This window comes from Homalodisca vitripennis, chromosome 6 (genome assembly GCF_021130785.1).
Source record: "Homalodisca vitripennis isolate AUS2020 chromosome 6, UT_GWSS_2.1, whole genome shotgun sequence".
Classification (NCBI taxonomy): Eukaryota; Metazoa; Arthropoda; class Insecta; order Hemiptera; family Cicadellidae; genus Homalodisca; species Homalodisca vitripennis.
In genome coordinates this window covers 118,792,317-118,809,094 of record NC_060212.1, presented here as the reverse complement: position 1 = coordinate 118,809,094, position 16,778 = coordinate 118,792,317, and the positions used below count along the sequence as shown (strand labels likewise).

Genomic DNA, 16,778 nt, shown 5'->3' with positions numbered 1-16,778 from the left:
CAAGAAGAGGGAACAGGTTGGTTTTCGACCTCTGCACTGGTTTGTGGGGTAGACCTTACAGGTAAGGTATCTACAGATTGCTCTGATACCTTCATGGCATCATTCACTTCTATCTCTTCAGCGGTGCTTTTTCCGTGGTGACTGTCTCAGATTTATCTGAAGTCTCCTCTACCTTTTTAGGTTTTTCCGTGTTTCCTTTGTGTTTCTTTTTCAGTCTGAGCTGAATTTTTCCAAACTTGTAGCCGATCCATGGACCCTACTTCTCAAGTTTGATTGCTGTGGCGCAGTTGACTGCCAGGGTAAGTAGTACTGACTTTCCCTCGTCGCTTCTACGCAGAACGTTCCATTCTCCGACAGAGAGCTCTTTGTTTTGTACTTTCAAGAACTTAATAATCTCGTCGGTGGTTTCATGTATACTCTTAGGAAGATAGACAGTCGCAATTCTTGCACGTGGTATTTCTTCCTCTGGTACAATCCTCAGACTGGCTTCCCAAAGCTTAAGGGAACCTTGCTTTCCCTTAAGCCATTCAGCGGTATTGGTGTTTTCACAGTTGAAGATCAGAACTCCTTGTCTCCTTTTGATATGTGGGGGGGGGGGGGGGTGGGGGGGGGGGGGGGTGGGGGGGGGGGGGGGTGGGGGGGGGGGGGGGTGGGGGGGGGGGGGGGTGGGGGGGGGGGGGGGTGGGTGCCTAGGTTCTGTTGTCCCCAGGTTTAAATGTAGAATGTTTACATTTTGGTTTACTTATGGATTAGCAACTAAATTTTTGGCAGTATGTATTGGCATTTAACTTCTGTATTTTCTAACTATTGGCTAGATATTATGCAATTTTTTTACTTCTGGGGTTATGATATCCCCCAACAGCGGCTGTTTGTTTCGTACTAGCATTTTCACACCTTGAGTCATCTGTGTTTGTCATCCCCATATTTACTACAAAATCAGTTTACTGAACGTTATTCTGTTCAATTAATTATCAGATCTTAAGATATTATTACCAATAGTTCTTTGTAGTATCACTAGATAAAGAAATACAACATTTTCCCAATATATAATTAAAAAAAAATTATATATTGGAAAATGTTGTATTTCTTTATCTAGTGATACTACAATAAACCGTTTTTCCAATGCTCCAAGTTCTCTACACCAATAGTTCTGTTAAAACTTCACCATGTAGACAACACAGCTCTCTTTGATAGGATAACACCAGCTCTCTATATTCCTTTTAACCTCACAGTTTCATTGTTCATGTTCAATATGGCAAAGTATGGATAATCGTTTATGAACTGAATAGAAGGCTCAAACTTAAAATGGGACTGATTTACATGAATCGTTTCATGCAGCAAGGGTGTAGCAGCTAAATTTATTGATAATTTCCATTAATTTCAGGCATCAAGATAAATTAGTACTCACCTTGACACTATATTCTGCTATATGGTAACTTAAAACTGTGTTTCTGATTTCAGCTGAATCAAGATGGCAGATGTCAATGGAAGTACAGAAGAAACTTCTGTAAAAGAAACACAGGAGTTACAGACTAAGGTAATAGTAATATACAGATCTTGATTTCTCAAGTGAAGTTTTAACTCAGACTCTTAACTGTCCTTTTTACATTATTAAAGATAATTTTTTGGAATTGTTTTTTAAGAATGAATTTACAATGTAAAATTAGTTGTTTGTGTTACAGGAATGTAAAAATATTTGTTAAATCCTGTTTATTTTCATATAAGCAAACTGAAGTTTATAAGTTAATCTCTGTTGTCTTAACTGGGTATGGTATACTTACTGTTAAAGAATAAAACCACAAATTTTCACGATTTACATGTGTTAGTGTGTTGCCTGTAATCCATAAATCTGATTATGAATTCTAAATACAGCTAAATGAAACCCAAAATGTTTTCTTAGAATTTGAATATTATAAATGAAAAAGATAAATGAAATTTGCAGAGCATGTTCAAATTAAACATAATGCTAATCACAAATGTTTCTGTTTGAATTTAGTTTTTTAGAGTAATGCTTTTGTTCAGGGAACTGGTAACTTAATTATTTTTAATACACTTTTATGATTTTGGTTTCTCACTTTTGTTTTAAAGTGTATAATAAAATAAACATATGAATCAAGCCATAAAGAAGTTATTCTATAACTGTTTTATACCTGTGTACATACTAGTTGTATTTTATTAATAGAAATAGTGTATTAGTTGAGTATCTGTATATAGACCAACAATCAAAACATTCTCCGTGTGTTTAGGTTGACGTGAATGGAGGTGGAGACAACAAAGATGAACAGGTCACAGAAGAGAAGAGTGAGCCTAAGGTTGAGTTGGACCCTGAACAAAGGGCAAAGAAAATCAAAAGGCAAATAGAGGTAATATATTTGAAATAATGAATCTTTTAATGTTACATACTGGTTAGAAGTGTTTTAAAAACACCTCCTCATATCAATTCAGGTCTCCGTTTCAAATTTGTTACTTTTATCACAGCTTAATTAGATTGAATAATTGAAATGATAAACGACCTCCAGTACTTTCAATGATCATATTATAAAAGAATGATGCTCTCACTTCTATGTGTCTCGACATTATTGTATAAATCAGACATTGGAATTTATGAATAGGAAACAATTGTAAATGGACGAGGTTTTCTCAATTAAATAAATGGAATTATTTTTTAAATTGTGTTTTAAAATTTTAAAAATATTTAATTTGTTGTCATTTTCAGTATTTTAAATTAAATTTATATTTCTTCGATTCACATATATAATTTGAGTAGTATTTCATTATATTAGTATTTCAGTGAAAGACATACAGTACTGTACATTTGTAGGCTATTTATATATTATTCCATGTTATTCAACAAATCCATCAGAGTTGCTAGTCAATTTTCATGGGCTTGTGAGTGCTAGGGTTTCTAATTGTTACCTCCAGAAGTGTCTAAGATATATATGGCAATTCTGTTGATATTTACGTTTAAATTTCAAAAATAAATTAAATTCCAAGATGTGTCATGATGAGGGACATTGAATACTTATGTTTACTCTTGTATTAAAAGTAGAGACAGTGCAGCACCGAACCACTGTGAATTAACAAAACCTGCTCAACTAAATCTGTGTTTTTTAACAGGGAATACAAAAAAATTGCACACGCCTACAATAATATAGCAATAAGATGACCAATTGCAGAGGTTTTTTAACAGCCTAGTCATGAATTTAAGTTAAGGTTGTAATTTCATACATACAAATATTAGGTTTCCGACTGGATCATGGAGCTCCAAAGAAGTGAAACTGATCCTGTGGAACTAGTTCCAGGTCTTTATAAACAACACTGAAATTTTTGTTTCACTTCTTGAATACCTGGGATGTGATTAAATAAAGTTAACACTCTGTTTAGTCCCTCAAAATAATAATCAAGGCATTGGGTTGTGGTATTGTCAATAATATATTTCAACTGTTAAATCTCAGTAGGAACTATTTAAGAAAAAATCTATCTGTTGTATTTTTCCAATGAAACAATGTTTTTACAGTATTACTTTGGTGACTACAATCTTCCTACGGACAAGTTTCTGCGAGAGCAGGTCAAGCTGAAGGATGGTTGGGTGCCAATCGAAACTCTTCTCAAATTCAAGCGACTAGCTGCACTGACACAGGATCCAGAAGTGATCGTAGAGGCGTTGACTGGCTCTGAAAGTAATCCAGGTAACTGGCGTGAGTCAATAATCTGACCGGTGTTCTGTTATTCACATACTCAGAGTAACCTCAGAGTCATTTAAAGAAAAAGTTTATTCTAAGGATTGTATTTATTTTGCTCTGAGTGTAAAAATTGTACCAACATCTTACTAAATCACTTTTTTCAAATGTATTTAACCTAACGTTATATTTATGACATTTCTATCTCAGTTAAAAAATCTAAATAAAACGTAAATATAAAGATAATTAATGAGAGGTTAACCATGCAGTCATTACGGATATGAAATGTGTATCACGAAAAAAAATTGAATAAATAATAATCATAAATGAAGACAAAAATTCATTTAACTCTTTGATTGCATCAACAATTTTTTTATTTTTTTTCCAAAATTTATATGATTTTTAACAGGGGGTTATCCCTTGATTGATAGGCTAAAATTAGCTTTTTTGTTGTGTTTTAACTAGATAATTTGTAGCTTTATTATGTAATATAATAGAAACTTGAAAGTAGTTTTGTTCTTTAGACATTTAAATGGCCTATTAGGAAAAAATTTAAAAAAGCCAAAAATTACTTAACAATATTTTTTTTTTTATTTATAAAAATAAATTTTTTTTTTTCTTACTTTGCCAGTAGTACACTAAAATAATTTTTTTGAAATTTCTTATTGACAGTAATTTATTCTAAAAGTACGTATTATTGTCAACAAATTCAGAGAATTTGAAGCATATAAGTTAAAAAATGCATGACTTATTGGTAAAATAATAAAAATTTACTTACGTGAATTTGAGTCAATCTGTTTTGGAAATCTGGAGTCAAACACATTGAATGTTCTATATTTAATTAAATTTGTTTGTGAATCCTGTCTTAAAAAATACACTTAATTGTCAAAACACAACACTAATAAAAAAGTTATTATTTACAATATTTACAGTTTTTTAGTTTTTATAATTTCAGTGGCAAACATGCTTGCCGAGGCATTCAGCATGTACACCAAGACCACACCTTACACACACTGTCCGAGACCTCCGCTTCTTTCCTTCAGGATGATTGTCACCTGAACAGGTTCGGCACAGTTTTTCCTTCTTCTCAGGTAATTTCCTGAGTCCGAACCCAACTGATGGACCATCACCACCACCCCGGAGATTTTGCGGGATTTGCTTACTTGCAAGCCATTCCGAAGAAAGATCTCCTATCACTTCTTTCATGAACTCAGCCCTCTTCAGTTGGCCTTGTGTGTTGTATTTAACTTGTACAACACATATGCATTCAGCACCATGCGTCCAAAAACATTAAATATTACTTTTTTGGCAATATAGTAAGATTTATTTGGCAAAGCAATAACGCTGAAATAAATTTATGATGCAACAAAGATATATCGTTGCATATCAATTTTCGCCCAAAACATCAACAACGATATATCGTTTGTGTATCACTTTTCGGTAAATTCACTCACAACGATATATCGTTGCGTATCAGTCAAAGGGTTAATATATAATAAAAACATTTTATAAGAAAACTTCCTCTATTGAATTCAATAAAAAGCAGATGTTCTTATACGATGAAAAATTAGCTTTCGGGTCCTTATACGATGAAAATTAGCTTTCGGGTACGGGGCTAATAAGCTTGGTTGGTAGGTTCTGTACATGTTGGATTCAAAAAGTTGTGTGATTATTTTAAATTAGCATATGAGATTAGGATCTGTTGGCAGAGTTATATGGCCCAGTTATTAACTTTACAACTGTATATGTTGTTAAATATTATTTAGAGATTATATCTTTGACAGTACCTAATATAATTTTTTTGAATACCACTAATTTGTATTTTGTACAACAAAACAAATAAATGAATTAAAAATGTTTATGATCAAGTCTTTTCTTGCCTTTCAGCTTTTTCTTTGAAAAATTGATGTAAACCTGTATGAAGCTCTTAGACAATGTTTGATGTAAACCTGTATGACACTCTTAGACAATGATATTTGATAATGCTTTATACTTAGTTATTGAAAACCCATTTTAAAAATGAATATGTTTAAACAGATAAATGAGGAAAAGACAGAGCTGCGCCGCAACCCAGAGAAACCACTGCCAGAGGAGAGCGAAGCCAGAAGGAAAGAGATTCTCAAAACGCTCTGTCTATGTCAAAGGCTTCCCCCAGGAAGGTTTTACTATCGACAATGCGTTGGATTTCTTCGAAGAATATGGTTCCCACCGATGATGTTGTCGTGAGTTTATATAGTTTGAATTTTTTATTTTGATGCCCTTATAAGTTGTTTTTATGATCATCTACAATTTTTAATTTTTATTGTTTTGTTTACAGATGAGGTTTTACCAAGACAAAGCAACGAAGACATGGCACTTCAAGGGTTCGGTGTTCATCAAATACCCAACACAAAGGACGCTGCTGCTGCTTTCCTGGCTTTGGAAGAGGTCAAGTACAAAGACACACCTCTCACAAGGCTCTGGCAGTGAGTATGATAATATTCTCAGTCTGGAATTTAAGTAATCGTTTAACTGTGTGTTGACAGACTAAACAGTTGTTCTTTGCTAAAATTAAATGTTTAATTTGTTTTCAGAAGTTATTTATACCAATATTTTTAAAAATACATTACAAGTCAGTTATGCCCCAGTGCACTAAAAATAACAATATTGTACCTGTACATGTGATGAGTGTCTCATTGCAATCATCACAGTTGTAATTGTAACACACATCAAGTTAAATATTTATGCCACAGTTATTTGCTTGTATCATAGTTACTTGTCCTTTATCAAATTGTATCTTGTTGGTTTTGTTAATGTTGTGTCTGAGATGTGTTATAAAGGGTTTATTTGAATCTCATCATATTTGTACCACATTAGACCACATAAACAATAAGAATTGGGACTGGGGTAAAACTATTTTGGCCACTTGATTTTCATGAATTGGGGATTATTATAATAATTTTATCCAATCCTAAAAATATGTGTTAACTGTAATTGACAACAAAATTTATTAACTGATTATGTAACCTCTCCCATGAAGCTCCTATCTGGAGATTACTGCCTGTCTGCGGAGGAGAAAAATAATTCGAGATACAACACATATTTTCAAGACTTGTATAATACATTCAATACAATACATTTTTTTTTACTTATTTGTATATCGAATAGCAAGTTAAACAAAACATCAAAATTAATTAAAGCAATAAAATAAAATTCAATAATTTTTTCTTGTTTTTAGGGAAGATTTATTTAGAGCAGAAGCGTAAAGAACGCTTAGACCAGAAACTACAGAATCGCAAGAGACCGGGAAGAGATGATGAGGTAAATGACGTCTCTAAAGTTTTTTATGAATATAATATAAGAATAAACTTCATGGATATTAAGTATGTTGTTTAATTTATTTTTTACTTTATTTTACTTAGGAAAAATTTATGTGTAATAGTGAGACCCTAGTTTTAAAAGTAAATAGCATATAAAAATAAATCTACAAATACGCAAGAGTAGCAAAAAAAGTTCAGCACTGAGAAAAGTTTAGTAAGCATTTGGAGGGTTAATAACTTAGGAGTTAAATTACAATTGGTTGAAAGTGAAATATTCAAATACAGTTTTTATTTCTGTTAGATTTTATGGAGATTATATAAGAAGTCTTGTTTTGGACATTCACATTTTCGCAACACTAAGTAATTTCCTTTGGACTTATATATTCTTTCTTTCTTATTTTACAATTCTCATTAGTTTTTCTTGTCAACACATAAAGAGAGAAAAAATAACTGTGACCTGAAGTCTAATGCCAAGTAATATAATAATTATACAGAAAAAATAATCAATCAAATTCATTTTTCATTACACCTGAAAATATATAGAATGCAAAATGTCAACATTTCATTATCCAAGCACTATATATGTACAAGTTCAAAATAGAAACTGTAAACATACCATTTGTTATTGTATGTAAACTCAATTGATTAATAATGGGTGGAACTGACTGATGTATTTTCTTCCAGGTTATCGAACGCTGATGAGGACAAGGGCCTGCCGAAGGACGCCACTCTGCACATGACGAAGTGTCCTGAGGGTCTGACGAGGGAACAGGTGAAGGAGAAGGTAAGAGGCACTGGGAGTCACTGTGGCCTTCATTGACTTCAACAAAGGCGATGACGAGGGCTGGATCAGGCTTCATGAGGCTGGTACAGCTGCCACAGTGAGTGTATTGGATTAACGTTTCCTAACTTATAGTTTTGTAATCTTGTAAGGGCAAGTAAGTCATAAACTCTACAAGTGCAGAGTCATGATTACGTGTGCATTAAAGCGCTGCCATAACGCTAGAGTCATGTTGCATTAACGAGAATCATGGGCATCATTATTAAAGCATTTATTTAGCGTTACAAACTAAAGAAAAAGTGTTGTTTTACATAAACATTAAAAATATTTTTTGTTTCTAAAATGTTATGTTGGCAATTCTGCAAAATCATACGATGTACAGCTATAATCTGAAAAAATTTAAACAGTACAATATATATATATATATATTTTAATTTGTATTTTGAAGCAATTATGCAACTATTTTATATACTTTTGTTCAGTATTAAATTATGCATCTTATATATGTAATAAATTTTAAATTCTTTGAAATGTGTTTGTGGACTAAAACAAAAATTGTTAGTAAAAACATTTCATTTTATTTTCTTCCAGTTTTTCAAGAGTAGATGTGATAAAAATTATGATGTTATTAATACTTTTGTAGTATTATTTAAATTCATTCTTAAAAAGACAAATAATACTTCAAATTTAATTAATTTGTTTATTATCACAAATAAAAAGAAATGCTTGCTGTAACTATATTATTAGACTAGAGTTTTAGAAAAAATTATAAACAGTTAAAGGGTTTTGATTGTTAAGTGTTATCGATGTCTCAACAAGTTTTGTAGCTTCAAGAAACCCATGGCATGCCCGAAAATATATTATTATATTATAAGGTTTGATGGATAGATAGTGTCCCATTATTTTTATATGATATAGTAAGTATAAAATTTCCATCCACCATTTAATAATGCATCAAGTCCATTCCAATAGTTAGAGGTATTATTAAGTTAGGGTCATCATTATTCAAATGGTTATAATTTATCTTCAATATCATAAATACCTGTATCTAGAAATTAAATGTATAAGGTATCTACATAGGAAAAATAAGAGCAGAAAGAGAATCATTGTTAATTCTTGATTTAAAACACTAGTCAGACAGACATACATGAAAACATACATTATCAGAAATTAATTATTTGTAGTTGGAATAAACTTCTTAGGTTAGTAATTAAGGAAGGTTAGAAGGATACCAAAATATACAGTGCATTACATTTTGGGGGGGGGTGGGGGGGGGGGGGGGTGGGGGGGGGGGGGGGTGGGGGGGGGGGGGGGTGGGGGGGGGGGGGGGTGGGGGGGGGGGGGGGTGGGGGGGGGATAGGCCTAAGAACCACTATTAGTTACAGACACAACATAATATCATCATTTCATGCATAACCAACATTTCCAACAACAATATTTAATAAAAAACATATTAGGGAAAAACATGTACTCTAAAATAAGAAGAATTCAAAAATAAAATTATAATATTATTACTAGTCCTATCCAATTTTCAAAACAATGGCCTAACCATAATTGAATTTTTAAACCCACTAGACCTGACACCAAGTGACCAAACTAGATTAGATTTATTTTTAGTTTTTCTTATTAAGTATTTATGGTAATATAGCTCTGAACATGCACCAAGAATATGTTTGTAATAAATCACTTATTAGATTATTATAATACCATTATCCTGTAGTTAAATTATAAACAAACATAATTGTTAGGAATCCTTAGCATAAAGTATTATTTAAGCACTTGTACGACAGGAGAAGTCCATTTAACTATTTACACCAATACCAATGCTTATATATTAAAAAAAAAAACCTTGTCCGAATACCTAAAGATCGTTTCTTTTAATATAATCCGATATATTTCTAAATCATTATTTTTAATTATAAAGCAATAAAGGAACATTTAAATCAAATTCTCAAACCCAAAACCCTTCTTCCTCACTCTGACCAATAAGAAAAATTCCTCAGTTCGCCATTGTTAACTGACCACTCTGATTGGCCAGCAGTGATCTAAACAGCTTCACACAGACCCAAGCCATCTTGTTAGCATCTTTAACCAGTCTCCTCGAGGTCTTGAGACAAGACAGATCTCCGTGTACTGACTACTACATTTTTTTTTTCATTAATTTAGCATAAAAACCTTCAATTTAACCAGTAAAATATCAAATTACACAGTGCACTTACCTGAGCTTCGAGAATATTCCTTTTATACTTGACAAAGGGAATTAGTTGAGTGAGAACATTGAACTTATCATAATTGACACCAAGCAGTGTATTATACTTGGTACTTTTTCACTCTCATATTCGTCGCTTCATCTACCAGAACTGACATCCAGCATCAAGAGAAGTATTTCAAATAGAACTTTCAAGAACTTCAGCACATAGAACATCCAGATCTTCAACTCTCATCATTTCACCAAACTACCCACCAGGATGGAGCCCGTCTTCTAGACATTCGTCAAGGATACCCTTCATCACAACCCAGCTATCCAATCGCTCAATAAAGGAGAAAACTGGTCAGAGATTTAATTTATATTCCAATATAAACATTTATTTCAAAGATCACTGTCCAAACCCAATCAAATGAACTTAAAATTGTACTAAATTTCCTTTAAAAGCTCATAAAATACTTTAAATATCAATTTTCTGTCATAATATTTTTTTTAACTTACAATTAATATCAATTTCTTTATTTCAATATTTTAATCTTCCAAACAATAATTGTCATGATAAATAATTTAATATATGGCTGTCTTTTCTTTTAAATTGTCTTTGTTCAGGTGAAAGAACCTACCCCTAGATAAGAGCAGAACAATTGTATTTAATAGAGCATTCATTATATTTTTTAAAGAACCCTGAGAATTATTAATAAAAGAATTGTAAAAAATTTAATAATTATAGTTCATTAAAAGTTTGTAATACAGATTGTAAACAAGAATTTATTTATTTTCTCAACCACCTTTTCTTTTTATTTAAGATATAATAATAAATTGACAACACAACGTGAGAGAGAGTATTTTAATAATAATTTGGCGCCACAACCTGGAGGGCATCCTTTTTAAGACAAAGAAATTTAAAATTAAAACAGCCATCGGGGAATCAAACAAAATATATAAGCATAACCTAGCCTATCAGAAATATTTAGTATTAGCCTAAGTTAAGAAATTTGATTAATTTTAAGAATTGTACTAGCATAAGAACACTTAATTTTAAGAGAACATTATTTACACTTAGCCTAATTAAGACAATTTAATTGTAAACACACCTAACAAACATGGCACAACAACCTAAGATCCAACCCAAAACGCAATCCTAGGTACACAAATGACAACCTTGAACTTTCACCCAACACAAAAGAAGCTGACACACAACCTAAGGACAAGATATCCAACCAACTAGGGACAGAGAAGACAACACACACTAAACCATCACAAGAACACCAAAATGAAGGGGAATTACTCACCACATGAAGAACATCAGACCAAACAACCTGAAGGAGAAGAACTTTCACCCTAAGCCTATCCAAATGGACACTACTCCAACTACAATCCCCACTACATCTACACCACCTATTGACCTAACTACACTAATGACATTTCTGAATTCAAAATTTTGACAACAATAGGCCATAAGATTGAAACCACTAACCAAAAAATTGAAGACAACAACCAAGAAATGACACATATCAGACAAACCATCGAGGACAATAACCAAAAAATCGAAGATAACAGTCAAAAAATGGAACAACAATTTACTGAACATAGGCTCCTCATCACTAATACTAAACAAGAAATAACCCAGTCACTCAAGACATACATCGATGAACAGTGTAATAACCAAAATTACCTCACCGATGTTAACCAAAGATTCACTGTACATGACACTAAAATGGAATCAGGACAAAAGGCCTTAAAAGAGGAACTAATAAATAAATTTGAATCTCAACTAACCTCTTTAACAAAAAACACCGATTTAAAAATCGAAAATTTAGCCCATGAACTACCATTAACAATCAAACACCAAACAGAAGCAGACTATCAAACACAATAATGAGGAACTCGAAGATTTATTTAATAGCAAAATACAAAGCCTATGACAAAACAAATAAATCAGACACAAGACCGAATGGATAAAACCCACAAAATTACAGAACAACATTCCCTAAGTTTAAAAGAAAATACCACTCAATTAGGCCAATATACATGAGAGCCTAACCCAACTAAAGAATAACACCTAGCCTACAGAACCAAAACAAAGCTAATGTTAACATAACAGGGACACCTGAGGTAATTATTCATTATGAGGGCAACTACCAAAACGAGCTTAATTCATCCTTACCTAAATTCAACGGAAAACACAAGAATCCTTTAGTTTTCCTCGAACAATTTGAAAAGTACTATGAGACCTATTTAAAACGAAGGGCAGGGGCAATAAAAATCCACTATCATACTTAGAAAACGATCGAAATCAGCTTAGAAAAATTCTAGTGCTAGTTGGTACCAAAATAATTAAAGATGACATTTTAGATTGGGAAGACTTTAAAAAGAAAATGTTATCAAACCAATACTGGTCACAATCGATACAGGAGAGCTTGGCGCAAAAAGATAGAATCCGAAACATACAACGAGAAAAGTAGGCTATCACGAAGTGAATATCTAATTGACCGCTCACTAATCCTAAAATCAATCACACCAGCATTCACGGAGACCGACATTGTAAATTATTTTGTCTGACAATTTTAACAACAGAATTAGAGACTCAATCAAAGTACAGAATGTCACGACTCTCCAACATTTTATTGATATTTTAAATAAAGAAGACTTGGAAGACAAAACAGACCGGACCAAGAAAAATAATGATGATAGGCCTAATCAATTCACCAACCGTCGGAATCAACAAAGTTAACCAAGACACTAGAAACCAACATCGAAATTTTAACCCTAATATTCAAGACACCTATGACAAATACAACAATTATATACCACGACCACACTACAATAATTATAATACCAGGGGACAGACAATCATATAAACCATAATCAGAATCACCCTCAGTACCAACGAAACCCACCACAATATCGACCAAACGACAATAGCCAACGGTACTACGACCGAAATAATCGACAGATGCAGAACACCCCAAGACACCACAAACGTGAGAGAGTATTTTAATAAGCAACCCACCTACTAATGGTTTAAAACTTGTTTAAATAAATATATCTAAAATACTATTTGGCAGAATGAGACCCCAATTGTATCTTAGGTCCGGGTTTGTTTATGTACATTTGCTACAACCAAGGACGAAATATGTTATCGTTACTTCAAATTAAGTCATATTTTCTCAAAAACTTCTTATTGTAATTTCAGAATAAATTTTGTTGAATATAAAAATAAAAGGGGGTTTCCTGTTTCCTTGGTAGCTAAGTTACATAACTCAAAATAAAAATTATAAAGTGCCATAAATTGGAAAAATAAAACCATTCTTGATTTTAGTGATTTACTCATTAGTATGGACTAAGATCCAACACATGAATCCTCTATTATTGCTCTTTAAAAATTATATTTTAAACCACCTTTGCATCTTGTTACCTTTAATTAGTTACAATGAGTTAGTTTATTGTAATTTTTTATTTTTTAAATATTTCTAACAGAGGGGTAACTTCTTGGTTCGGCTTGTTTCTATGTCCTCTTTTACTTTTGAGAGTGATTATTCAAAAACTACTCGATCATTATAAGAATTATTTTTAACTATCAGTTACCCGCGGCCATCGCACGACAATTTCGAAAGTGTTGTACCTGCGAGCACTTCTGGTTCGAGTAAAATATATTTCCTACGCCCAAAGTTGACTGTACCTTCTTCCCCGATCAAGAAAAAGAACTATGGTAATTTTAATTTACTCTGGTCTTAGTATTGTTTTGTTTCAAAGCTGATTTTGTGTTGTTTCCCAATCAAGAAAATATATAACGCTGATCAGAGAAGCCTACTTCTATCAAAAAAGAACTAACGTGGGTTTTATACCATCTAAAGTTATTTAAAAAAAGTTTTTTTTTTTATATTTTATGACATTTAGAGCTGGAATTGTTACATTAGCTTAAAAGAACAGTCCAGTGAAATTTCATCTAGCATAGTTCTTGTCGACTGTTTCAAAGGGGGGAGTCTTCGGAGTCAAATTCTGACCTTATATTTTAGGACATTTTATAAGGTAAGCTTAGTACTTACCTAATCGCTGAAATCTAAAACTGCGTTGAAAATTATGGCTACTTAATAGAACATTATTTTATTCACTATAAATGTAAACAAACTGAAAATAATAAACAATGTTTACATAGAGCAGTTAATTAAATTTGACAGGCACATTGAATATTACACAACTTATTATTAATTAATAATTACAAAAATACCCAAGATGAGACTTTCCCCTACTTTAAATACTAGTGGAGCGTAGTCCGGGGGGATTTTTGAAATATGAATAGGCTTATATTCATCCCAGGAACCGCAAGAACGTTCATGTAAAATTTCAGTACAATCGGGTGAGTAGTTTACGCATGAAAACAAAACAAACAAACAAAGGCACTTTCACATTTACAATATTATTAGGATGAATAAGGGCCACTCCACGTTTAGTAAAGGTGACTAGTTCTTGACCGGTGAATTCGTTTTGGAAGCGCACATAACCCGTCTTTGTAAAGTCTGTTAAAAAGGTTGCAGAGATGTGGTTTTCTTCAACTTATTACAATTAATTCTCAGTAATGCCACAAAAAATGTAAATTTTCGTGTTTGGCTTCGGTATGACGTCCCTGTTAGATGTAGCCTACTGTGAAATGTACTTCTCGGAGTATCGAGAAATGATTGTATAGGCAGAGATTGTACTAGATAAACATAACTTACCTCAGGGAAACTTAGGAGATTTTCTTGTTTACGCCAAAGTTTCACGGGAGGTTCTAGGTATGAAAACACATAGAACAAGTAGACATGATATAGCGCAGAGATGGGGGGTTTCATACATGACAGCCTTTACTGATGATACGAAACCTTCTGCAATTTATTATTATTCAGGATGATGTCACTATTGGGAAGCGACACATGTTTTATTTACGAAAAGCTGCATGGGAAGATCGTGGTGGGAGGCATCCATCAATGACTCAGATAGGAGTCCATAGTTAATAGCGAAGGAAAATTTCATATTTGTTCTTTAGTTTCGGAGTGATTCCAAATTTGGGGTTCATAAATATGTAATATTTCCCTTTTGAAACAGGATAGAGTGCAGGGAATGCAACTTTTATAAGTGACCGTGACCTCACCTAAGACAAGGCACGAGAAGTCATTCTATATTATGTCAGGGATTCAGGTGAAGGTCCACAATGAACCCTGTGGGACATGACTTTCTACATGACAACGATACAGGATAGCAATGAATACTGCCTTTTACCTGAGGGATGTGAGGGAATATTTTGCTGTTTCATGTTAGGGTTCGTTACTATTGAAGACCATGTGGAATCCGTCCTGGATCAGCGAGATGAGAGAGTGCGACTGATGTTACTCTTTCAATGATAGTGAACAAAGTTTTCTTTTCGTGTTACACTTTCAGTGATGATAGGGCACAGTTTGTAACTTATGTTACTCTTTCAGTGATGGTGTAGCAGAGTTTGCTGTTCCTATTACACTATCAGTGATGATAGGGCACAGTTTGTAACTCTCGTTACTCTTTCAGTGATGGTGTACAGAGTTTGCTGTTCCTATTACACTTTCAGTTATGATAGGGAACAGTTTGTAACTCATGTTACTCTTTCAGTGATGGTGTACAGAGTTTGCTGTTTCCTATTACACTTTCAGTGATGATAGGGAAACAGTTTGTAACTCGCGTTACTCTTTCAAGTGATAGTGTATAGATTTTGCTGTTCCTATTACACTTTCAGTGATGATAGGGCACAGTTTGTAACTCACGTTACTCTTTCAGCGATGTAGTACAATGTTTTGCTGTTCCTATTACACTTTCAGTGATGATAGGGCACAGTTTGTAACTCACGTTACTCTTTCAGCGATTTAGTACAATGTTCGCTGTTCCTATTACACTTTCAGTGATGATAGGGCACAGTTTGTAACTCACGTTACTCTTTCAGCGATGGAGTACAAATTATGCTGTTCCTATTACACTTTCAGTGATAATAGGGCACAGTTTGTAACTCACGTTACTCTTTCAGTGATGATAAGTACAAAGTTTGCTGTTCCTATTACACTTTCAGTGATGATAGGGCACAGTTTTTAACTCACGTTAATCTTTCAGTCATGGTGTACAAAGTTTGCTGTTCGTGTTGGAATTGTATTTACCCAAAATTTAAATTTAATTCCTCACATCTTTCGAACGCAAACTTTTCTTGGATATGTGGTTCCTAGAATTATCTTTCTTATTCATCTTGTTAGAAATAACAAATAACAGTTATTTAAAATTTTGGAACACGCGCACAGCCATTTTCAGCTACCTCTAAAATAAATTTCCATAAAAATCTCAAAATCGATTTTCTGGGACATTTACATACCAGTGTTTTATTAGTACATTTTATAATAAAGGGGAAAATATTAATTATTTTACTCCATCTTAAATTATCGCAATATAATGGAATTGATGTGGAATAGTATGAAAATGCTATTCTCCTAGCGCTAGTCAAGGACAAACAAAATACACACAGATTTTTCGCTATCCTATGGTGACATGTTAGTATCCAGTGATAAGAGAAGATAATGACAGTAACAAGGTAGTAATGAGCTACTATCTTGAAAGTGACGAATGAGTTGAGTAGACTTTTTTGCAAGTTACTTGCAAGTTGAATAAACAAATCTGTAGTAGCATACTACTGTCGGTAAAACAAAAAAGCTTCTTGTGTTCACCGTATTTTCTAACACACCAGAAAGGAGTTATGGATGAACAAACGTGAGCGCTAGCTATACTAGCGGATGATGGCTGCTAAAAAAATTCAAACTTTT

At 33.1% G+C, this 16,778-nt stretch overlaps 1 protein-coding gene across 1 annotated transcript; it reads left to right on the top strand.

Annotated features, from left to right (window-relative positions):
• Positions 1–1,403: 1,403 nt before the first annotated feature.
• LOC124365539 (la protein homolog) lies at positions 1,404–7,801 on the top strand. Its single transcript, XM_046821528.1, is given in 11 exon segments — positions 1,404–1,537; positions 2,247–2,363; positions 3,518–3,689; positions 4,656–4,771; positions 5,718–5,801; positions 5,803–5,886; positions 5,888–5,902; positions 5,998–6,066; positions 6,069–6,145; positions 6,898–6,981; positions 7,666–7,801. Coding segments are annotated over 10 exon segments (828 nt in total). The 5' UTR covers positions 1,404–1,471; the 3' UTR covers positions 6,926–6,981; positions 7,666–7,801.
• The last annotated feature ends 8,977 nt before the right edge of the window (positions 7,802–16,778 follow it).